The sequence below is a fragment of the Natrix helvetica genome, assembly GCF_964273705.1.
Source record: "Natrix helvetica genome assembly, chromosome: 1".
NCBI classification, from domain to species: Eukaryota; Metazoa; Chordata; class Lepidosauria; order Squamata; family Natricidae; genus Natrix; species Natrix helvetica.
Window position 1 is genome coordinate 164,748,929 of NC_138548.1, and position 25,503 is coordinate 164,774,431.

The following is a 25,503-nucleotide window of genomic DNA, read 5'->3' on the forward strand; positions in this document are numbered from 1 at the left end:
CACGCAGAGCCCTCTCTGTGAGCACGCAAGCTGTCACGCTAGCTCAGCTCAACCGAGCAAGCGCACATACCTCCCGCTGGCCAACTGATTTTCGGGTCTCTGCTGCCCATATGCATGTGGGAGATATGTGCGTGGGTGGGTGGGGGGTCACATGCACGTGGGCAGGAGAAGTGTGGGGGGGTGCGTCCCTGACGGCCTGTTTTTGCCCCTAGGAGGCTGCAGGGAGGCCTACTAGGCCCAAAACAGGGCACAGGGGGGTCACACACGCATGCGTGATGGGAGCATGGGGGTCACACGTACATGCATGAGGGCAGCACAGGGGGGGGTCATGTGCACATGTATGGGGCAGGGCGTAATGAGTGCCCATGCGCATTGTATTATGGGTGCAGGTGTACACGCGCTTTTGGCACGCGATGACAAAAAGCTTAGCTATCACTGTTTTAGACTGTACATGAGGCTTGCTAGAACATGTAATAGAGAGGGATCAATTAATCAGTGGAACAGTTTGCCTCCCAGAGTTTTGGGTGCTCCATTGCTGGAGGTTTTCAAGAAAAGATTGGGCAACCATTTGTCCAGGATACAATAAGATCTACTGCCTTGGGCAGGAGATTGGACTAGAAGACCTCCAAGGTCCTTTCCAGTCCTGTGATTCTAACTTTAATACATTTAACCAGAGGGAAGAGACAGAAAAAACATCCTAATAAAGTAAACCCAAAATACACTCACAAAGTAAGTCATATGGCTGTGGCTAATTTATAAGTTTGTTGTGGCTAATTGAAATCCCATTGGGTTTCCTCTAAAGATGAAACATATCAAAAATACTGGTTATCTGAGCATTGTGTGTATTTGTGTGTATGTACTGTTATGTCCAGGGACGTGTGGTCAGGGGAGGCAGGGAAGGCAGAGCCTCACCGCTCTCATCATGAAAAAAAAAAAAAAGGGAAAAGGGAAAAGGCACACATGGTCTGATTCCCTGCCTTCCTGAGTCAACATGAAGGGGACCGCGGAGCGCGCTCTGCCGCTCGCGCTCCGTGGTCCCCTTCATGTTGACTCAGGAAGGCGGGGAATGGGACCACGTGTGCAGGAGGCTGAGGCTGCCTCAGTCTCCTGAACACGTAGTCCCATTCCCCGCCTTCCTGAGTCAACATGAAGGGGACCACGGAGCGCAAGCCGCGGGACTGCGGAGCGTGCTCCGTGGTCCCCTTCATGTTGACTCAGGAAGGTGGGGAATGGGACTACGTGTGCAGGAGGCTGAGGCTGCCTCAGCCTCCTGCACACGTGGTCCCATTCCCGGCCTTTCTGATGACGTCACCAGCCTCACCAGCCATAAACCTCACTGCACATCACTGTGTATGTCTAAACACACATATACATACATAATACATACATGCATACACACCAGTGGTTGCAGGCGGTACGCCCCGATACGGGAGCTCCTTACCTGTCTTTTAAGTCTTCGGTGCGTCCATCCACGTGCATGGTGCATACAGCTGGAGCGTCGCAAAGGCTCACGGAGGCGCTAAGATGCATGCGTGGACATTGCACGCATCCATGTGGATGCCGCTGGGACCCACACACAGACACACGCACACGCACACACACACACACCTTTGTATGCAGTGTATGTAGATTGTAAAGAGCCAGTATGGCATAGTGGTTAAGGCACTAGGTCAGGAATCATGACTTCTAGTCTCACCTTAGGCACAAAACCAACCAGCTGGCTGATCAAAACCAGCCATAGGAAGAAGGAAATGATAAACCACTTCTGAAATCTGCCCCCCCCCCAAATTTGTTAGGATTAGTCCTAGCAGTCACCAGGAGTCAGTATGGATTTGAAGGCACACAACAAGGTGCAGTGTGTAAGGCTATTTAGCTCCATTCCTTGATTGCCAGACCACCAGGTGATTTGCTTTAGGGAACAAATCTGATTATCCATTTACTGGATTAGATTATCCAGTTCTGTTTATCTTCTTACTAGGAACTTAGATCAGACATGTCCAACCTCTGGCCTACAGGCCAAATGTGGCCCCTCTGGGCAGCTAAGTAATGCGGCCTACAAGATTGTAAAAAAAATAATTAAAGGATATTCTAATGGTCATTCTTTGTAAATGTTTAGAAAGTGATTATACTTGGCTGATAAAAGCCAGGAACTAGACAAAATATTTGTTACCTTGAGCAAAATGTGCAGGGAAAAAATTAAATGGAATAATAAAAGTAATGCAGTTGTGGGCTCATGAGGTTCCTCTGTACTTACACATTCTGCCTTTTAAGATGTGTCTGAAGAAAGTTTCCTTTTTAAGAGGGCAGAATAAATAGTTGTAAGGAAACATTGAGCACCTGTTTATATTAACTGGGCAGTGAACAGATACAGAAAAAGGCTACCGCTTCGGTCACTCTTGTATAAATATACAATCGCAGGAATTGCTTCACAGGAACAAGAATTTTTAGGAATGATATAATGCAGTTCTATATAGGATTACTGAAGTCAGATTATTATATGTATAGAGATGGAAAGATTTGGTGATACCACTATGGAGGAATGGTTGGTAAAACTGACAGATAAAATAACAGATACAGGTAAACAGGGAGGCCCTAGGCTATTCCACTTATGGGGCCCTTTCACCTCCCATTTTTAAGTTTGTAAATTACATGAGAGATAATAAAATACATCATTACTGTGATATATATCAATATATTAAATGAAACATGTTGTAATTGGTACTAACCTTTATAAAAAATGTGGCACGGTTAATAAATAAAAATAAAAGGCCCCTCCTGATCTTGAGGCCCTAGGCTGAGGCCTAGTTAGCCTATTGGAAAATCCGGCCCTGCAGGTAAACCTCAACTTACAACTGTTGATTTAGTGTCTGTTCAAACTTACAAGGGTGTTACATGTGATTTGCATTCTGATGATTGGCAATTGATTCACATTTATGACAGTTGCAGTGTCCCGGAGTCATGTGATCTCCTTTTGCGACCTTCTGACAAGCAAAGTCAATGGGGAAACCAGATTCACTTAACAATCGTATTACTAATTTAAGAACTGCATTGATTCATTTAAAAACTTGGGTGAGAAAAGTCATAAAATGGGGCAAAATCAGTGGTGGGATTCAAATAATTTAACAACCGGTTCTCTGCCCTAATGATTTCTTCCAACAACCAGTTCACCAAAGTGCTCAGAAAGTTAACAACGGGTTCTCCCAAAGTTCTGCGAACTGGCTGAATCCCACCACTGGGCAAAATTCACTTAACAAATTTCTCACTTAACAACACAAACTTTGGGCTCAATTGTGGTCGTAAGTCGAGGACTATCTGTATTGTCAAGGGAAAAAACAAAATGTACATTGCTTGGTGACTGGAAACTTCTTATGGACATTTTGCATAGATGAAAAAAATGAACTTGTGTCATAGCTTTGATGGTTATGTAGGATAGATCATAGTAAGAAGAATATTATAATGTCATTTTAGAGAAACAGATGAAAATATGTTTTGTTTATAACTTCTGTGAAGAATATTGGAAACAACTTTTTCATATTTTCCCTTTCTTTTCTATTTGTATCTATTTCTTTAACTTTTTTCTTTTCTTGCACTTTATGCTTTCTATTTGACATCTTTTCCTTTTTTCTCTTACTCTACATTAGTTTGTCCTAATTTTTATTTTCTGTTTTTGAAAGTTTTAGTAAAAATTATGTAGAATAAATTAAATAAGAAATGATTTAATGGAGGAATAGTCATACGCTAATATAGATTAGTGTAAATATGATGCTATTGTTTTCAAAGAGATGCTATAAAACTTGGGTAGGATAATAACACTGATGGAGGCAGATTCTCTGCCAACTTTTCAGTTTATTCTACTTTCTGTGGATTCATTTCTGTCATTCCTTCATACTTGCTGTTCTTAGAATGAAAGGGTTGTATCATATACTTCTTTAAGAATGTATATTAATTCAAGATTAATTAAAAATAGGTTAATTAATTCAGACTCTCCAGCTACAATTATTCTAAAGAGGATAGTGGAACTCAACTTGAGATGGATTCTGTAGCAGCAAGATTTTAGTTTCAGCAAAACACATTGCTAAATAACAATGATGAATGTGTACATTATTACAATAGTATTCTACACCAAAGAAAGGAAGAGCAATGGACAGGAAAATGAGAAGCATAAGACTGCCTCAGGAATTAGTAAAGTCCATTTATTTTCATATAGCACATGCATTTTCATTTTTAAAAAAATCAAAGCAGTGCATTGTATAGCAACAGAGTATGAATTATGGTACAAATCGTGCTACCATCTTGAATTAAGTTCAGCAGCGTTATGAACAAAATACTCAAGCATGAATAACTGCATTTGCTACATCAAATAATGTATGATATTAAATTGCTACTTTTTTTATTAATGTGATTGACAACGTAATCTAAATTATTTAAACGTACACATCCAATTTTTGTCATTACAATACTGCCATTATATTATTTTTTTCACTTTAATTGACCTTATATATTACCATATCAAACAGCTGCATCGTCTTATAACCACATTTTCACCCATCTTTCTGAGATAAAGTGGGAAGGGTATATAGAAACACATATTTGTATATTAGGTTGAGAACTTGCCAAGTTATTAATGTTCCATCTTATGTACAGGTGGTCCTCATTTAATAACCGCTCATTCAGCAACTGTTCAAACTTACAATGGTGTTGAATGAGTGGTAGTTACAACCAGTCTTCATACTTTCAGCTATTGCCAATGTCCCTGCGATTATTTGATCATGATTTATGGCCTTTCTCATCAGCTTCTGGCAAGAAAAGTCAATGGGGAAGCTGGTCGTAGGATTGCCCAATAGTCCCAGGTCTATATTTGGCACTACCTTGGTTTATGTTTGAAGCAGAGGTGGTATTAATTCGGTTCTGACCGGTTCTGGCAAACCAGTAGCAGAAGTTTTGAGTAGTTTGGAGAACCGGCAAATACCACCTCTGACTGGCTCCGCCCCCATCTATTCACTGCCTCCTCAGTCCCAGCTGATCAGAGTCCCATATAATCGGCTGGGTCTTCTTTTGTTTCCCTGCACAGAACGGAGCTGGAAAGCAGGTTAGTGGGGAGGGAAGGAATGGGGATTTTACAGTATCCTTCCCTCAGGAGTGGGGTGGGAATGCAGATTTTATAGTATCCTTCCAGTGGTGGGTTTCAATTTTTTTTAGAATCTATTCTGTAAGTGTGGCCTCTTTTGTGGGAGTGGCTTGGAGGTCATGTGACTGGGTGGGTCTGGCCAACTTGTAAAATGTTACATTCGCTTAACAATGCCCTTGCTTAGTAACCCAAATGTTGGCTCAGAAACTCTGGCATTTGAAGCACGCAAGTCTTAAAGCTGTCAAGTTACAAGACCCTTGTACCCTTAACCCTTTAGAAAAAAGACCCAGGGTTGTTCAAACTTGACAGCTTTAAGACTTGTGGACTTCAACTCCCAGAATTCCTTCTTCCCTCGCTCAGCTGCTATTGCCTGGGTGCCACCAGGAAAAGCAAGGTTTTGGGAGGGACTATCCATCCCCCTCCAGAGAGCCCATGCCAGGAGAGAGGAAGCGAGCTGGTTTGAATGCTGTCGAGCGGGCAGTTTGTGCCTCCTTCACTTGTTCGGGCAGACGGAGAAAGAAAGAAGGCTTGCGATAGCCGAGGGTGAAGGAGCCTGCCGCCTGCCTCCTTCATGTGTTTGGGCAGTGGGGGTGCTTTCTTGCACACCTTCTTTCTTTCTCTGCCTGCCTCCTTCATTTGTTTGGTCAGACGGAGAAAGAAGGCGCATGATAGTCAAGGGTGAAGGAACCTGCCACCTGCCTCCTCCACTCATTCGGCCAGGCAAAGAAAGAAAGAAGGCATGTGAGAAAGCACCCTCACTGCCCGAATGCATGAAGAAGGCAGACTCCTTTGCCCTCGGCTATCGCACACCTTCTTTCTCCACCTGGCCAAACGAGTGAAGGAGGCAAGGGGAGAAAGAAAGAAGGCATACAAGAAAGCACCCCCACTGCCCAAACACATAATGGAAGCAGGCGGCAGGTGGCAGGCTCCTTCGCCCTCAGCTATCGCACACCTTCTTTCTTTCTCCACCTGGCCGAATGAATGAAGGAGACAGGCAAAGAAAGAAAGAAGGCATGCGAGAAAGCACCCTCACTGCCCGAACATTTGAAGGAGGCAGGAGGCAGGCTCCTTCACCCTCGGCAATTGCGCACCTTCTTTCTTTCTTCACCTGGCCGAACAAGTGAAGGAGGCAAGGGGAGAAAGAAAGAAGGCATGTGAGAAAGCAGCCCCACTGCCTGAACGCATGAAGAACAGGGCTGCCTCCTCTCTCCCCACACGGACGCTCTGAAGAGGGAGAGAAGGTCTCTCTCAAGACCTGCTTCCCTTACCTCGCGGCACAGTTCCGGGACAGCGGGATATTCTTTTTCTTGCCAGTACAGGGGCATTGCCTCGACCCCTGCCTTCCTGCCGCTTCCATTCCAGCCCTGCGCAATCTCCCCACCACCCCACCGACCTGGGGACAGTCCCGGCTGCAGTTGGCATTCTCTTAGCGATCCTTCCTTGCTGCACCTCCAGAGCGGTCACATGGCGGCAGTGCTTGGGCTGCTGATCATCCCAGGGCCCACTTGAACGCCCAGAGAGGAAGGATCGGCAGGAGAAAGCCAACTGCTGCCAGCAACGGGGCACAAAGGAGCAGCCACCCAGCAGCTGCCGCGTCCTGTTGCAGGCGCCCAGGGTGGCCTCGATGTCCCACCTCCCTGCTGCCTCCAGCCCTGCGCAACCTTCCCGTCAACCCACTGACTTTGGAAGACTCTGCTGGATGGCCTCTCCTTCACATCCTGTTGCTGGCTGCAGCCACGTCCGGGCAGCTACTGTGCCCCCAGAGCGGTCAATGGCAGTGGCGCATCCCAGGGCCCGCCCGGTTGCTTCTGGAGGGGGCAGACAGGCAGCATTACCCCCACCTCCCCGGCTGCCTGCAGCCTTGGAGCCTCGGGTGGGTGGGCAAAGGAAGTGGGTGGGTGGGGCAAGCATGGTGTGGATGGGTGGGGTGAGCGAGTGGTGACCGGGTGGGCGGGGTGAGCGAGCAGGGGAGGGGAGGCCTTGGGAGGGAGCATTCCGGTACGGGGCCTCTGGAAGATCAGGTACAGGAAGGCACACTAAATTTCACCAACCGGTACGCCCATAGTGGTGCGTACAAGCTGAAACCCACCCCTGTATCCTTCCCTCAGGAGTGGGGTGGGAATGGATATTTTACCGTATCGTTCCCCAGCCACGCTCACCAAGCCATACCCAACAAGACAGAACCGGTAGTAAAATTTTTTGAATCCCACCACTTTTTTGAAGGAAATACAACCGACAGTTTTCAGAAATATTTTTTCTTTGTGCTAAAACGATAGAATCCAAGAAAAAGTTTAAATCGGTTTCAGGATAGTCGCTTGTAAAACAATTTAAGCTCTCAGGCATCTCCTGGGCTTTACCTAGTGCCTCCATAATTCCCTCCAACATAGCAAGAGTGTGCAGTCCCAACACACTTGGGAGAGGTAATGGGCTGGGGAAGGCTGAAGCATAGTGAGTTTACCTTGTTTTACACATTACGTTGATGGTCTGTGGGATCATTTTTATTTTTAATCGTAAGAGGGATGCTATGGAAAGAAGATCTGCTCTGCAAATGAGAGTGGCTGATTGGAGGGGGAAAGTCTTTTTGAACAAATGGCACATCATCTGATCACAGCTTTAACACTCATTTTAAAACACAATGACTTTTTCCCCTGGTTAATTAATCCCCCCCTTTTTAAAAAATAGAGGGAGGGAAAGGGAGTGTGTGTTACTGATAGCTACTCTCAAAAGCAAGGCTAATATTATTCTTTATCATCTTTTACAGATCTGGATTTTTTTTATTCTTCTTTTTCAACTCAATCAGTGTTTAGAACTGCTAAAAGGCGTCAGGGTAGAGAGGGCACCGCATTGCCGTTTCTGCCCCTTTCCAATTATACATTCATCCCCCCAAAAGTACAAAGCAAAAATACAAAAATACAATTCCATTCTTTATGAATCATAAAGTAGGTTTCTTTTGCCCTTAAATTGGCATTTTGAACTCTTTTCCCTCATGGTGGAAAAGAGACCTTGAGGGTAAAGGAAGGAGCCAAAGGATGGGTGGGGGGGAAAAGGTAGCTCTCAAACGAGTGATCTTTTGAATAGCCCAAGTTCAATCTTTAAAACAAAAACTGATATATACTTTTTTTTTTTTGCTCACTAATGTGCTCCCATAGCCACTTACTTCTTATCCTGGAAAACTTAAAAGAGGAAGTAAAAAGAGGTGACCCAAATCATAGTTCTTTCGACAGAAGAAATTCAGCTGTTTTGAACACTTACAATCAAAGGAAGTGGTTTCCCTAATTATATGAACTATGTGAAAGCTCTCAGAATAGCTTTTCCGCCCCAGGATTCTTTGCACTTTAGAAGTTTGCATAAAAGCTCACAGGGAGACTTGGATGCAAAGTGTTTGATTCAATTTTATTAGGCAGAAGTGTACCTACATTCTTAATGCTCGGCTTAACAGTTGGTTAGATTTGGACCACAATCAGATTTAAATGATATTTTTTCTGTCCCATTTCTTTTAAACATTTCAGCACTTCGCTTTATTTCCAAGTACCTCTTTGAAACGAGCTGTGGAGAGAGGGGCTTCAGCTCTTTTGTCAGCTTTTCAGTAAAGTTTCCATCCTTTTGGCTTGATTTGATAATAGGGAATTCTGAGAAGTAAAATTTGTTATTTCCACTGCTTCTTAAGAGATGGAGAAAAGTGAAATCTTAATATTTTTTTCAGGGTAAAAAAGAAGCACCGATAACTGTACATTGTAAATTTATAGGATTTGAACACGGCAATTTATTTGTCTGAAAATGTTGAGATTCTTTTCACAAAGACATTACTAATTTATTTGTTCTTTTTTTAAATTCATAGACATTCTTTTTTCTGTACATGAAAAATATTTTGGGAAAGAACACCAATCAGAACAGTTTTGAAAATCATACTCCAAAGTAAAATAATAAAAACTATCATCCTGATTAAAACGGATGTATTCATTGTATCCTTATTTATTTATCCTTATCTATTTCTATTTTATCCATTTTTTTCAAATTTCACAGTAACTGATCACACTGTCAGCTATATTTTTTTTAAAAGCTTCAGTAAGAATGGTCAGTAAAAATATTTTCTTCTTCTTAAAACTATACTGATCAGTGGTGGGTTTCCATTTTTTTTACTACTGGTTTGCTCGTACGCGTGTGAGCGCTTGTGTGTGCATGCAACACTTCTGCTCATGCGCAGAAGCATCCGGGTGGGTGGGCGGAGCCTCCTGCCGCCGCCACTACCGGTTCCCCCAATCCAGGCTGAACCAGCAGAAACCCATCTCTGATATTGATATGAGACTGTTTGAATCTTATTATTCTGCAATCCTCTTTCCATTTACCTGAGTATGAAGTTCATTGGATTCGATGGGTTTTCCCAATGATCTTGTAAAGCAGGAGTGTTAAACTCGATTTCATTGACGGACGCATCAGGATTGTATTTGACCTTGAGGGGCCAGGATGAGCATAGCCAACTTGATGTCACTTGTGTCAGGGGCACCTGTTGTGGTCCGAGTGCTCTGCTGGTGAAAATGGGCTCCAGAGCTCCGTTTTTGGCTGCAACAGCATCCAGTAACTCTCTGCCAGTGAAAATGCAGCTCAGGAGGGTCCTCCTGAGGGTCCTCCTGAGCTCTGTTTTCGCTGGCAGAGACACCGCGCGACAGTCCTTTGCTGTATCCAGGGTGGCCCCACAGGCCAGATCTAAGCACCCTGTGGACCGGCTCTGGCTCCTGTGCTTTGAGTTTGACATCCTGATGTAAAGGATTTCATTCTTCAAGTTCGACATCATTTTCTGCACAATGACATCACAGATAACTTATGCAGCTGTATGGAATTTAATGCAATTTAATTTTTCACACGGATTAAGACAGTTGAAAGATACACACAACGGTGTTGATGTATTTGAACATGTTATCAGAATCATATGCAGGTTATAGAACAGAATGCGTTATGTATCTATATAGTTATCTAAAATATGACCATTTACTGGGATTGATTTAAGATAAATAAGTAAGTAAGTAAGTAAGTAAGTAAGTAAATAAATATTCAGTTGAACTCTGTGCTAAAGGGAAAGTAGGGAAAACACTTCTACCTCTTCTCTCATCTTCACTTCCTGGTAGTTGTTGCTGGATTTGACATCTGTACGTTTTAGAAGTAACTGGTGTACAAGTGATGGTGTGTGGGAATGACCACAGGAGACAGGGCAACAGGACACAATCAAAAGAACAGTCAGATAAAAGGCAGCTTAGCCCATAGCAGAAATATGGGTAAGGCAAGAGGCTCAGCAGAGACCTTCCCTAGTTTTTTGGCTGTAAAGAGGAAGGGAGAACTAATTTGAGACTTGCATGATTCATTCTACTTTATTGTAAGGTGACATTAATCTCACAGGTCTGATAGTATTATCTCCAACAAGCCCTGTGATCATAAACCGTAGTTTGTAACTACAAACAGATCTTGATTTACCTCAGAATATTTTGAGCAGTTTAGACAATTTAAACCCTCACTAATTGAGCTAAGTCTTAAAATTCCCTGCTAGTGAGATATTATCATTGTCAGGAATGATTGATTGACCCTTTATGCATGGGTTGTCAAAACTAATTATTGTAAAATATTTGACAGGTAAATCCTCACCTGATTTGTAGCCATGTTTCTTGATAGTTGCTGCTTGACAAAAAAAAGACTTCTGAGTTTGTCTGAAACATAATTTGCATTTTTTCATATTTTACATGAATTATTTATACATTTAATTCAAAGGTGATTGTTAATATTGCATTACACTAAATATGGATTTAGTAATTATATTTTTCCATTATTATATTGCTACATATATTTCAATGAAATAAAAATATCAGTGATAAAAATGGTGTAATGAATTGTTCTATCCCTTGCTAATTAAGCCTGCAAATATTTTCCACATGGCCATGTACTAAGGACCTAAAGTCATGAATGCATTGCATTGTGTAAAGAATGAGAGGAAGCTACACTCACAGAATTAAGATAAATTATACGTGCACCAACAGTTCATGCTATTGGTAAAAGTTTTAACAGTAAGGCAGCCCTTATGGAAGAGGAAATTTGAAAGAACTCAAATGATTGTCAATAGTATTTTACGAATAGAGAGGATTCTGACCAAAGCTATAGCTAAAACCCACATGCCACAGGATCTACAAGTCTCTGCCAGAAATATAAATCTCAGACCAAGATATGTAGAATGGGTCTAAATCATTGTGGAAATCATTGTTTTCTACATATCATGCAAAAGCTGTAGTAAGCTGAATCAGTAGTAAACTGAACCATAATCAAACATTGATTTTTCAACATCTTAATTCCCCTTTCATAATTCTGGGTAATAGATTTCATACACATGCAAGATCCCACTGTGTATCCTGGCTATATAATACCGGGAAAATCTGTATATACTTAACACCCACACCCACCCCTCCAAATAGAATGTATTAGTGGTCTGTATTTTTTAAAGAACAAAGTAATAGATTCCACGGTTGTAGATTAGACTGGGATTTTAAAAAAAATCTTAAACATTGACAAATTTCAAATTACTGCTAAAGAAATTCCTTGGTCATGTCTGCAAAATCATTTCGCAAAATCACTATGCTTCAGCAGATAACTGATCTGATTGACCACCTCCGAACTAACATGAGATGAGCCTGTTTGATACTTGAGTAGGAGACCCTCTGAAAATACCAGGGCTCTAGTTTAGTCTGGGAACTTGAAAACATCATGGAAGAAGGAATGAGCAAGCTCTTTCATTAACTCTTGTCAGAAAACAACATGGATTTGTCACCCTGAAGCATGACTTGAAGAAACATCTTTTTAGATACAAAGGGTAGTGGATGGCTATGTGCTAGGATGTGACTATTGGACATAAACTAACAATTACTATATAAGAATTACATGTTGCTTTGTTAGTGAGTGTCTGTTGATCTATATTATGCAATAAAAACTAAAGGAAGAAGTGCTTTTGTAAAACATTGCAGGAGAACAGCTGTTGTGTGACAACTTTCCTAGGATTTTACTTCAGTAGAACTTTAAAATAGTATAGAACACAGATTTTTCTTTGTCTGCCGGCAGTCATTTCTAAACAATATTGCTATTCCTACAATACTGAGGAGTCCTTGGTGCTCTCTGAGCTTAGTTGTTTTGCTTTCCGATGCTCCATTACCCGATTAGGTAAGATCTTCAGTGCTGGTGGGTGTGGGGTTGCTCCTTGTTTATACTATATATAATAGCTTGCCTTGCTAGTGTTAGTAAAGTGTGGTTTTCTCCTTGCTAATCCTTGAAGGATATTGTTTTCTGATTGATTGATTGTCAGCTTGATTATGTGTCTCCTTGGTAGTTGTTTGATTAGAATGTTGTTTTTTCCTTGGTTGTTTGTCTGCTACTAATCCCTGCTTCTCTGGGTATAGGCTACTGAAGAGGATGTGTTCTGGTTTTTTTGGTTTTCCTTCTTAATTTTTGTTTCCTTCTTAATTTTTTATTGTCTCTTTTGAATGGTATATAAGTGTGGTTTTAATTTACATGTCTATTGATGACTGATGTGTCTGAGTGTCAGATTTCCAGGAATTCTCTAGTGTTTTGGGCTGTTGGTTGTTTTTAGCTTTTGTCTAGGATGCTCACAGTTGCCCAGTTTAAACTATGGTTAAGTCTGTCCACGTGCTGTGAGATTAAGGTGTGCCTTCCTGGATGTACTCTGCTAGTATTCTGCTTGATAGTCCTACATAGTAGCTATTACAGTCCTTACACTGTATGTTGTAAATGACTACTGTTTTTTTCTTCTTAGGCTATTAGTATTTTGATTTACTTAGAATGTTTTGGAGGATTTTAGTTGGTTTGCATGCTATAATGATATCATGTGGTTGTGATAGTCAGTTGATTGATTTTGTGATATTTCTGATGCATGGTAGTGCTATCGTTTTCATATTTGTGTTAGCTGTGTGTAGTGCATTGAATGGTCAGACATTTTTTGATAAAGTTGAGAGGGTATCCATTTTGTTGGAAGATGTTGTATAGGCAGTCTGTTGCCTTTTTTTAGTGTTCTGGGTTGCATTTGTGCTTGTCTGAGTAACGTTCTTACACAGCTCATCTTGTGAGAGATTGGGTTATTACTTTGTTATTGGAGCACTTGATTAATGTGGCTTTTATTATTCCTATAATAAGACGTGGTAAATATTCTTGCCATGATAACACTAATGAACTCTTATGAAATAGTGATAAATATTAGTAATCATTTAGTGATGTTCTGCAACTCAGAATGCTACGGTAGTTAAGCACATCTTACCCTGTAATTTTGTCTCATGAAAGAGTACCTCATGGTGGGAAATTTAACTGATTTCTTAAATATGGTGTGAATTAGTTGATCCAGTAGCAAATAGAATGTATTTTCTAGATATGATATTGAGAATTAATCTCAACTTGAAGAAAATGCCCCCTGTGTTGTGACAAATAGACAAGCAAACATTAAAAATAAATTGTCAACTTGTTGATCTTTTAAGAAAAATCCATAACTGGTCATACAGTATCTTTATTGGGGCCAACCAGCGAAGCTGTTATTCGGTGGTTTGTCCCAGTGAAATTTTTATTCAGCTACGGATTTGGGGTTTAAATTAAACCCTTTGAATGTCCTTGAATGTTCTTGGCTTGTTCTTTTGCCTTTGGATGGATCTTGTGTCATTCATAACCTACTGTGTTTGATGGAAAAATGGGATTTGCATCAAGGTAAGATTTTGAAGTAGTGACAAATGTTTTTCTAAAACAATTTCTTAAAAATAAATATATAAATAAAACCTAGGCATTCCAATATACTGAGTTCCTGACTCGTTCAATTTTCTCTTTTGGAACCTACTCAAAATTAGTTTACTTGCTACAGGCACAGGGACCTTTGGACCCCTAGCTAAATATTTCTAACAATTTAACGAAGTATTCTCCAAAGCATTCTAAGATTAGTCATTTGCTGTAAAACTCTCCCTAGTCATATCACTCTTCCTTTTTTCCTTCTGTCCTCAGGCTTTACTTTGCATTAAAGTAAACAATTGGCTATAATTGATTTCTCCAGCTCCATTGACAGTGATTAGGAGCAACAAAAGATAAATATTTCTATGTGTTAGAGAAACAGAAAGATATAGCAAAACATGAGGCAGCAAAAATAGTTATGTAAAATAGCTTGTCCTATCCTTGTTTGATTGTAGCCAATGATGGAAGTTATATTTATGATTAACATAAGGGTAAGAGAGTTATCTGTCAATATATTCATGGAAAATAGGACAAGGTTAGAGTGACCAACTGTTGTGTGAATGAACTTTCTGGTTGTTGTTTTCCCTTTTAAGAAAGACATGTGAGGACATCCATTGGAAGAAAGATGGAGAAATCTTTGGAATCTAAAACTGTGATAAGCCTTATTTTGTTATTTGGCTACAATTCCAGGCCTTTCTGTTAACTGACCTTGATGACAAAATCAAGTTTTGAAGGGATTCCAGAAGACCAACAGGGTTGGGGCCAACTTCACTTCTGATGTTTAATTGATAAATGGAGCCTATACCACTGATAGTGCTAATGTTAACAATTTCTAAATTTTGGGCACAATTGTTCTAGAACTGTTAAATTAGAAAGCCACTGATTTATGACATTCCTATCCATCCTCAAAGGCGACTCCTACAGATACCTTTGAAAGCTTGAAGACAATCTCTGATAAGCAGAGGCTTCTACCTTGTATCTTGATTGTCTTCAGGTACAAAATAGCAATGGATTGGTGAACTTGCCGTGTGCTGTAGCTTCATTTTCAGTGTTTGTGACAACTAAAAAAAAGTATTATCACAAGCTAGAATCATTGCATTTATCATTACATTTATCTATGTGATTTCTTTGCTTGAACGTACTTCAGCATAAAAGCTATTTTGTGAGCAAACCTCCGCCTACCTCAAATGGCTGTCTTGTCAACATTTTATTGGTAGCCAGGATCACATTTGAAAATATTGTATCTAATCCTACATCTACATGTCTTCATTATTTATTACCTAATTATTTTTTAGGTTTATATCCTAGCATTCCTCTAGGAAATTTATGGCGTATATGGGAATTCCCTTCTGCTATTATTAGATTGCTGCTCAGCGATAAAAGACGCTGAGTTTCTCAGCTGGAAAGCTGACAGTCTGTGTTTGAGACCCGAGCATCTCATGACAGGGTGAGCTCCTGTTCCTGCCCCAGTTCCTGCCCACCTAGCAGGTCAAAAGATTGCAAATGCAAGTAGATTAATAGGTACCACTTCAGTGGGAAGGTAACAGCATTCCATGGGCCTTTGGCGTATAGTCATGCTGGCCACATGACAACAGAAATTGTCTTCGAACAACGCTGGCTCCCTTGGCCAAGAAACAGAGATGAGCATCGTGCCCTAGAGTCAGACACGGCTGGATAGGGGAAACCTTTATCTTTACTATATATGGTGATGCCTTAGGAGGAACCCAGGTTTCTGTGGTTAAAGATAGAAGTGAATCTAGTTCAGGACATTTATCATCCAGGTCTCCATTCCAACTTTTGATTAATATTTTATATTTGGACAGTCTTGGAAGTATGCTCAGAAACTTCAGTTAATCCAGGATGCATCAGGAAAAGTTCCAGAGAGCACATGTCCTCCATTTTAAACAACTTAAATGTAGCGTGTTTCTTTAAACTTGTATAGGATTTCAAACTAGGCCATATAAAAAAAAAAATCTCATTCTCCCATATAAATCTTTCCAAACTTTGAGATCTTCACAAATTGCTCTTTCAGTAGAGATTCCACCACTACTGGAAAGAACTTTTTAGTAGCTGCTTTTCCAAAATGCCAAGGAATGTTGTGTACTTTCCAAATAATAATAATAATAGTTATCATTGTGTCAGCAAATATAAACATGTTTATTTTAGCAGGGTTTTGATAAGGAAGCTCTGAACCGGTTTGTCTGTCAAGGTAAGTTTTAGATGAATTGTTAGACGTTATTTGTTTCCCTTTCTTAGCATTTGTTTTTAAGCCATCAGCTCTTTTTTTTTTTTTGTATATTTGTTTTTAAAGATGCTTTAATTGCTTTAATTAGACAAACGTTAGTCTGTATAATCTGTAGGTTTAATGGTGATTTCCGAATTTCTGTTCTTACTAGCTACCTTGAGCACAACTATTGATACAGATAAATGATTCAGAGGTTTTGTGTTAATTATAGAATTATGTCATTTTGTATTCACATCTGGTGTTTTTGTTGAATTTTGAACAGGCAGAAATACTCAGCGTGTTGAGCCACAAAAATATCATTCAGTTTTATGGTGCCGTTATTGAACCCCCAAACTATGGCATAGTTACAGGTAAACTACAGATCTTCCTACTTTTATGATATGTGGGTGATGTTTCTGAAGCACAGGATTTTTTCAGTAAATGGCTATATACTTGTGTTGTTTTTTTTAAAAAAATAACCTTCCTTTCTTTTCAAGTGGAACGATATGTTAATATAATTTGGAAACAAAGAATTCCTTTACCCCTGCAAATATTATTTAATTATAAGGTCTGGAGTGTTTTCTGTGAAACCAGAATGAGAACATTGCAGGAATGGTATTTGCTTTGGTTAAATGGTATAGGCATTTTTGCAAATGGACAGAGAACAATATGTACATTATGCCTATGTAGTCTTCTGTCAAATTAGAGCGATATAAGAAACAGCAATTTTGCCATTATTTTCTACTGTCAGAAAGACAACTTGGGGGCAAATCCTACAGGTTAGTCTTCAATTGGCTGTGAGACACACTTACAGAGCCAAGATAGATCTGCTATAACCTTGCTTCTTTTGCAGGGGATGGGGCAGTAGTGGGTTGCAGGCGGTATGCTCCAGTACATGCGTACTGGAGCCTGCCCGGAGCACCGGATACCGTTTGGGTACGGTGTTCTGGAGGGCCCACCCGCCTGCCCGATCCTTACTGGTCTTTTAATCTTCGGCGCTTCCGCGCACATGCATGGTGTATACAGCCCCTGCGCAACACTCCGCTGAGCAGCTGGAGTGTTGCGGAGGCTCGCGGAGGTGCTAAGATGCATGCATGCGCTACGCACATCCATGTGGATGCCGCCGGGCCCGTTCCAACCATACCGATTGGAACGGGATCTGGAACCCACCACTGGGGTGGGGTATGTCTCTGTAAAAATCTTGAGCCAATATTACAAGAATCTAGGCCTATTAGAAATATGGCCAAGTGAGCTATATGACCTGAAAACATACTTCAATCTTACTTCTTCTGTCAACAGACTAGACTTACAAATTGACCTGAGCCTGGTAGGATCTATCATCTTTCCCATTCTGGGAACCAGGCATAGAATCCTCCTACCTTTGCTACTGGTTCGGAACCGGGAGCGTGTATGTGCGCTCGCTTCATTCATGGTGCTTCTGTGCATCAGAGAGCATCCGTGATGACGTCTGGGCAGGTGGGCGGAGCCTCATGCCACCATCACCACTACTGGTTCGCCTGAATCGGAGCAAACTGGCAGAATACCACCTCTGGTGGGAACCAATAAAAAACGGAGCTCTCCCAACTGCCATATACTTTAGCCCAGTGGTGGGCAACCTTTTTTATCAACTGAGCCAAATCTCGCCAAAACCACGATTGAAATTTATTTTGAGAGCCACATTTTTAAAACCGAAAATACATAGGATGGTACACTGTTTTTAGTTTCAATAAACTCTGGCATTTGAAGCACGCAAGTCTTAAAGCTGTCAAGTTACAAGATCCTTGCACCCCTAACCCTTTAGAAAAAAAAAACCCAGGGGTCTTCAAACCTGACAGCTTTAAGACTTGTGGACTTCAACTCCCAGAATTCTGAGAATTGAAGTCCACCAAGGGCATCAATCATATTAGCCCAGGGATCTGCAAAATTGGCTCTTAAGACTGGTGGACTTCAACTCCCAGAATTCTGAGAATTGAAATCCACCAGTCTTAAAACAGCCAACTTTGCAGACCCCTGTGTTAGCCCAAAGCCTGGTGCTGGGCCTTGCTCCCCCATTGGTGGAGCCCCAAGAAGCGAGGAGGGAGAAAAAGAGACGGAGGCCAAGGAGCTCCCCCCCCCCCAGCAAAAATCTAACCGGGGAGCCGGGCAGTAGCAAATTAGCCAATCATGCGAGGAAAGCGAGGTCTGACAGGGTGGGCAGCGAAACTCCAGGGCTCTCTGTTCTAATTCCCAGTGAAAACTGTTGCCTCTGAAGCGTTTGCTCTACTGTTTGAACCTTTAAGCGCCCCTTTCCCTTTTTTCTTTTCGACCCACAATGATTAGGGAGGATCCTGAAGTCGGGCGGGGACGAGAAGCGAGGAGGCAGAAAAAGAAACGGAGGCTAAGGAGCTTCCCCCTGCCCCCTCCCAGCAAAAATCTAACCGGGGAGCCGGGCGGGCAGTAGCAAATTAGCCGATCACGCCGCATGATTGGTTAATTTGCTACTGCACACGCGGCGTGATCGGCTAATTTGCTACTGCCCGCCCGGCTCCCCGGTTAGATTTTTGCTGGGAGGGGGCAGGGGGAAGCTCCTTAGCCTCCGTTTCTTTTTCTGCCTCCTCGCTTCTCGTCCCCGCCCGACTTCAGGATCCTCCCTAATCATTGTGGGTCGAAAAGAAAAAAGGGAAAGGGGCGCTTGTTTTGAAGTGACCGAGAGGAGGGAGGGGAGCGGGCGCCCGGCACACAGAAGAGCCGCATTAAAATGTGTAAAGAGCCGCATGTGGCTCGCGAGCCGCGGCTTGCCCACCACTGCTTTAGCCTTTATGAAGCTGCTAGAAACTCTGTTTTTGATTAAGCAGAAATGCTGGCAGGGGGCAAAAATATTTAAGTCATCTTTTTCTTCTTCTGGCATGCAACCTCCCATTCCTGATTCTACTAGTCTTCTCTGATTAGAAAGTACCATTGATTGGTATTGATTGGTATTGGTATTGCTTGGACACAACATATTCTGTATATTCTATATAAGATTCTGTTTCAGATCATATGTTGCTTCTATGTGTTGAGATATTAATATGAATATATTTCACATATTTAAATGTGCTTATTGTTGTATTCTAAATGCTAGAATAGAATTTCTATTTCCAAGTGAGCTAGGTAGCATAACAGCCGGCTAAGGCACCAGGCACCAGTGGCTAAGGCACCAGTGGCTAAGGCACCAGGCTACAAACCAGGAGACTGGAAGTTCTAGTCCTGCCTTTGACACAGTGGTGGGTTCCAGCTCCCGTTGCAACCAGTACACTGCAACGGGTCTGGGCGTCCACCATGTGCACGCGCACTCATGTGTACCCACCGCCCGCAATGCTCCAGCTGCTCGGCGGAGCGTCGCACAGGCACCACATGCCCTGTGCATGTGCGCAAATGCCCCAATCGGCTCAAATAGAGGTAAGGAGAGCGGGCGCATGGGTGGGCCTCCGGAACACTGTACTGGAACGGTACTTGGTGCTCCCAGCAAGCATCGGTACGCTCATATTGGGGCGTACCGGTCATGTCCCATCACTGCTTTGACATCAAGTTAGCTTGGGGACCTTGTCTTTCTCAGACCTGGGGAAAAGGTTATGGTAAACCACTTTTGAAAATTTTGCTAAGGCACTTGCCAAGAGTCAAGTTTGACTTGAAGGCTGTCTATCTATCTTGAAGAAACATAGTATTTCCAAGGCCTCCCTCTTATTTGACAATCTGAAGGATTTGCTAAGGTCAGTAAATTTAAAACAGATGAAAATTTCTTCTAGCTAAGGTTCCCCACCTCTCCCAGGCCAAATGGATGAGTTTTGGATAAAGTGTAAATGGAAGTACACTTTCATAAAATGAAATTAACGGTAGTTAATATGGGTTAATGGTCAGGGATGTGCTTCGTGCCCTCCTTTTGTTACACTGAAAATATTTTGTCTTGTGTTTGTTCATTTCAATACATTTCAGTTGTAATAGATTTAACTACCGTGTTTTCCCCAAAATAAGACAGAGCCCTGAAATAAGCACTTGGCCTTATTTTTGGGGAGGTCTTATTATTTTTGAGGTGCAGGAGGTGCTGAGCATAGTCACCTCAGGGCTGCTGCTGTGTTGCAATATTTTCAGGGGAGGGCTTATTTTACACATGTGCTCAAAAGCTCGATTGAGCTTATTATCCAGGGAGGTCTTATTTTGAGGGAAATAGGGTAATACATAGATTAATGCAAGATATTTTTGCTAATATCATTTTGTTCTACTAAAAGCTCCCCCCTCCCCGTGCTACACTTTTAGATTTGTTGCTCCTATGGAAAAAAAGATTGTTTGTATTTTTAATGTTTTATTTATTTGTACCCCACCTTTATTATTTTTATAAATAACTCCTTCCTCCTCCCATTTTCCCCACAACAGCAACCCTGTGAGGTGGGTTGGGCTGAGAGAGAGCCTGGCCCAAAGTCACCCAGCTGGCTTTCATGCTTGAACTCACAGTCTCCCCTTTTCTAGCCCAGTGCCTTAACCACTAGACCAAACTGGCACATGCAATCAAATGAGGATGATGTAATCTCTGGTTGTTGTTCCCAGAGTTATCAAGAATAGTGTCTATGTGTACAATTAATGATTCATGCCACCCTTCTTTTAATAACATGCAGGGTAAAACTATAGGCTGCATAATTATGATTTAGATTAGTTTCATCAAATTTATTTATGAATTTCTTTACATTTAATGGGATTGGTATTATTTTCATGGTACACACAGTCTGACCCCAGAATGTCAAGACTGATTATTTGCATTTTGTAACTCATGAGAAATATGTGTAGTCATCTTTATATCCATTTACTAATGTAAGGGAGAGATTATGCAGTCTCTTAATTTTTGCTGGCTAGTTCTTTTGCTGTTTAATGAGATATTTGTATCGATATGTTTATTTAATATATATTTAAATGTTATTTCATTTATGTGTTTATTTAAATGTATTATTTTGAAATTCTTCATATCAATCCCATCAGAATAAAAAAAAGTCTTATTAATCTTTTTGCATTTTTTATTCTCATATTTATTATCTCTGTATTAAAATAATTTGCCTAATATTTGAGAACCAGTATGATGTAATAGTTAAGGTTCTGGACTAGAAGTGGATAGATTCAGGTTTCTAGACTTCCTTTAGACACTGAAGCCATCTGGATGACTTTGAGTTTGTCACTTTCTCTAAAGTTAGACTGCAAAGAAAACAACAACAATCCCGAAGGTGTCAGTAGCAAATCTCTTCTACAAGGTGACCAATGAAAGTGACACACCAAGAGTCAATGCTAACTCAGACACACAGTACAAAACAATCCTCACAAACTTTCATTCATCAATCATATTGTACCTTCTTAAAGTTAATGTGTTTGGATGATACATTGTTCAGACTAATTGTTATTGCAGCTTGATATTGTAGGTAATATCAAATTTGCTATTTTTAAAAAAAATCAAAGATGGCTAATTATTGTGTGTCAATTTATGTGTCAATTTAAGAATATTTTTGCTCTTTTGTAACAGAATATGCTTCTGCTGGGTCATTGTATGACTATATTAATAGCAACAGAAGTGAAGAAATGGATATGGATCATATAATGACCTGGGCAATGGACATAGCTAAAGGTAAGTGAGATTCACTGACAGAACAAGGGCAATAATTCATAAAGGATTAGAACTCTGTGTTAGTTCCATTTCCTATTCAGTCCATATCTATTCTTAATCATTATTCTGAATTACTCATAGTGCCTAAAGATAGTTTCTTATTATCTGTCCTATGAAATCTTCCAAAACCTACTTGACTTACTAAATAGTTATCATGAGCTTTCCAAAGGTGCTTTTTTTCAAAAGGCAACTGGACTTTCTTGTTTTGCCTGAAGACATTTCAGTTCAGTGAACAGGAAGAAGCTTCTTGGATGAGAAGCGAAATGTCTTCAAGCCAAGCAAGAAAGTCAAGTTGCCTTTTGAAAGAAAGCACCTTTGGGCCAACCATGACCTGGATGACTGAGAATCAGAGGTGGGTTGCTCGTGGTCTGGCCCGGATTGGGCGAACCAGTAGTAGCAGCGGTGGGAGGCTCCGCCCGGACACTTCTGCACATGCGCAGAAGCGTCGCACGTGCACACGCACAAGCACGCGTGGCAACACGCCCGAATCCTGTAGTAAAACTATTGGCAACCCACCACTGCTGAGAAAACACCATGAGCTTTCTTCAATAATATACCGGTAACTTTAGAGAGAATTTGGGAATACTTGGTATCTGTATTAGTTTATTTTGTGAGAATAGGAAGCAGTAGGAGCAGGGGGCAACTAAAGAAGGAGGAACAGTGTTATTTCTTTTAGAACAGATTGAACATTCCAGTGACTGAATATTTCATGAACTAATAATATACCTAGAATTGTATATATAAGGTTATTCTGTTTAATAGCAATTGCCTTATTTAAAGAATAAATAAACAAACATGAATTTTCACATCTCCTCTTGTTTTAAAAACCAGTGTCAAAATTATGACAGATAAAAAGTATATGAAATGTATGCAGGTTTTTTTTAAACTTTGTTTTGGTGTAAGAATTGACCATACAAGGCATATCCACGTAGAAAAGAATTTCTTGACATTCTGATACTGATTTCAAAGAAGTTGCTTAGCATTTAGATGGGGATGATGTCATGCAAAGGAAATTAGGTTTTCCCCCCTCCGCACACATTTTTCTAGCTGCTATTCCCCTGAAGCTGCCTTTTTAACCCATGTTTTTATTTATGTACCTGTATGATTTTCCGTGGTCATGGCATTCTTGTGTTCAGTGATCTCTTAACAACAACCTTCCTCACTGTCATGCTTTCTAGGTGTGTTGAGATTACCATTCCAGGAATGTCCATGTCAGCATAGAGAAACAACAAAGGAACTTGAATACGCACACAGACTTGCTTAAGAAAGTCTAGAAATGCTGTGCATGCAAAAAATTATATATTGAGATTGGGGATTTTAACTAAAAATAATTTGTATCCATACCGGCGAAGATCTATTTCAAGTGGACACTATTTAGGACTCCAAAGGGCTCAATTTTTAGAAGCTTTTGGTCTTAGTGGAGTATTTCAATTATGTATATGTATCTTAAGAAATTCCTCATATGTACAAGGCAAGTGAATATTTTGATCCCGCTACAGACACAAATACTTATACTGATGAACAATGTTGTATATCAAGAAGCTTGATCATACCTCAGTCAAAACATGAAATACAAACAACTCATTTAAAGTATTCTATATTTAGATTCAGATTAGTCATTAGGTTTTAATTCCATGAGTGGTACAAATGGCTAGAGGACAGGTGTTGAGCTTAAGGAAAGACTAAATGAAGAAGACACAGGAGTTAGAAATTAACAATGTATAGGTAGAGATGAACAAACATGTATAAATGGAAAGAAGGATTGTAAATTAAGGACTGTATATAATAGTATCATATGTATAGACAAAGTGAAACTAAATAAGGGAGGAGAAGTACATTTATAATGGATGTATACTGAGGTGGAAATGTTATACAGAATGAAATTGCCAAAAAAAAAGGTTTTAATTCCAGATACATAACTTTAACAATTTTCTCCCAATTTAAAAAAAATGATCAATTTTTCCTATGTCATGTTTTGCCTGTGTGTTTAAAACCTCTGTGGTTTTTTTTTTTATGCAGGCAAAAAAGTAAATACTTTTCGAGTGATCAAATATTTATAGTTTGTATTGAATTTACATTATAATTTACTTATACTTTGTGGCGTGTAGATGATATTGGTAATGAGGGTGATTTATTTGACTTGGATACTGCCCATCTCAGTTCAACTATGGGTGGCGAGCAGAATAAAGACAAATAACAATATATAATTCCAATTAAAAAATGAACAAGACGGTAATTGCAGCCAACAGCAACATGGATGCACCTTTCAAGTGGTTCCAATTGCTCTAGTTAAAGCCTGGGAGACTAGCCAGGTCCTTAAGATCCTCCAGAATGCCACCAGAGGGGAAGACAATCATATTTCTTGGGGTACTCATTCTAGAGGGCAAAAGAATATTTCTCAAAGGCAGGTTGTTCTCAGTATAGAGGAATATATATTTATTTATCTATTTGTTTATCAAATTTATTTGCCACCCATCTCATGGTTCAGGCACAATAGTCATGTATGAGGATGTATGATGGCCACCAGCTCATTGAAAACTCCATTCTCTCTCTTCTCTCCACCCCCGCTCCCGTCTCACACACACACACACCATGATATACCTAGGAAGTTTAACATTACTAATAATGTACATTCAGATACAGAAACTGCACCACACAGTGGGAAGTCAACCTGGTGATACCGTGTTTCCCCTTTTGACCCCCAAAATAAGCACTTGGCCTTATTTTCAGGGAGGTCTTATTATTTTTGAGGTGCAGGAGGCGGTGAGCGTGGTCACCTCATGGTGCTGCTGTGTTGCAATATTTTTGGGGAGGGCTTATTTTAGCGCTTGTGCTCAAACGTCCGATTGGGCTTATTTTCCAGGGAGGTCTTATTTTCAGGGAAACAGTGTATATGCAGTAAGAACCACACTTGAGCACTTCAGCAACCTGCTCATTGACAAAACAGTATTGAATAATAAGCCTATGCTTATACTGACAAATGTCAACTAATGTTTGCTAGTCCCGATGTAGCCAAATAACTTAATAAACTTTTTAAATTTTTTTCCTACTTTTAGGAATGCATTATTTGCATATGGAGGCTCCAGTCAAAGTAATCCATAGAGATCTGAAGTCCCGGAATGGTAATTCAGCATAAATTTACAATTTTGTTTATTTTGGCATTATAGTAGCTGCTGTTTCAAATGAGTATGCGTTGAATATTGCTGATTGAGAGTTGAATCTGATATTTTCCTTTTGGCATTCTCGTTTTTAAAAATTTTTTAAATATCCTACTCATTTGAGGTTTTGCGTGCAGGATAATATTTCAATTGCTTGATTACTTCTGATTAAGTTCAGCAATTCCTCTTATAACCTTGCGATTAGAGATGGGATTAGAAAGCTCAGATAAAAATGATATCTTTCTTCATTTCCCTTTCCCTATTAGAAGAATAAAAACAAATTGAAATATTTTCTAGTAGTTTTACTATTAAACCTGTAAAATGTTAAAATGTTTAATAGTAAAAGAAATTGGCCCAAATTTAGAAGTGTACAGAATCAAAAAATAACTTAAGTAGTGAAAGAATTTTAGTCTCTGTTTGATATGGTGGTGGTAGGGTTAGGGTTAGGTGCTAGAATACAATTTGGAATTTTTCTTCTCTTTTCAAGGACATGTTTGACCTGCCAGCGTAATCTAAGTAGGATGTTCTGTTCCTTAGCCACTGGCAATTTTTAGGAAACATTTAAAATGTTTTAAAGCAATAT

At 40.4% G+C, this 25,503-nt stretch overlaps 1 protein-coding gene across 4 annotated transcripts in view; it reads left to right on the top strand.

The window, feature by feature from the left end:
* MAP3K20 (mitogen-activated protein kinase kinase kinase 20) overlaps positions 1 to 25,503 on the top strand; it is a 125,255-nt gene that overhangs the window by 22,001 nt on the left and 77,751 nt on the right. For all 4 annotated transcript variants that reach the window (XM_081936301.1, XM_081936303.1, XM_081936302.1 and 1 more), the window contains exons 3-5: positions 16,387 to 16,474; positions 21,622 to 21,723; positions 24,819 to 24,884. In XM_081936301.1, coding sequence (XP_081792427.1) covers positions 16,387 to 16,474; positions 21,622 to 21,723; positions 24,819 to 24,884 — 256 coding nt within the window. The remainder of the gene's footprint in view (positions 1 to 16,386; positions 16,475 to 21,621; positions 21,724 to 24,818; positions 24,885 to 25,503) is intronic.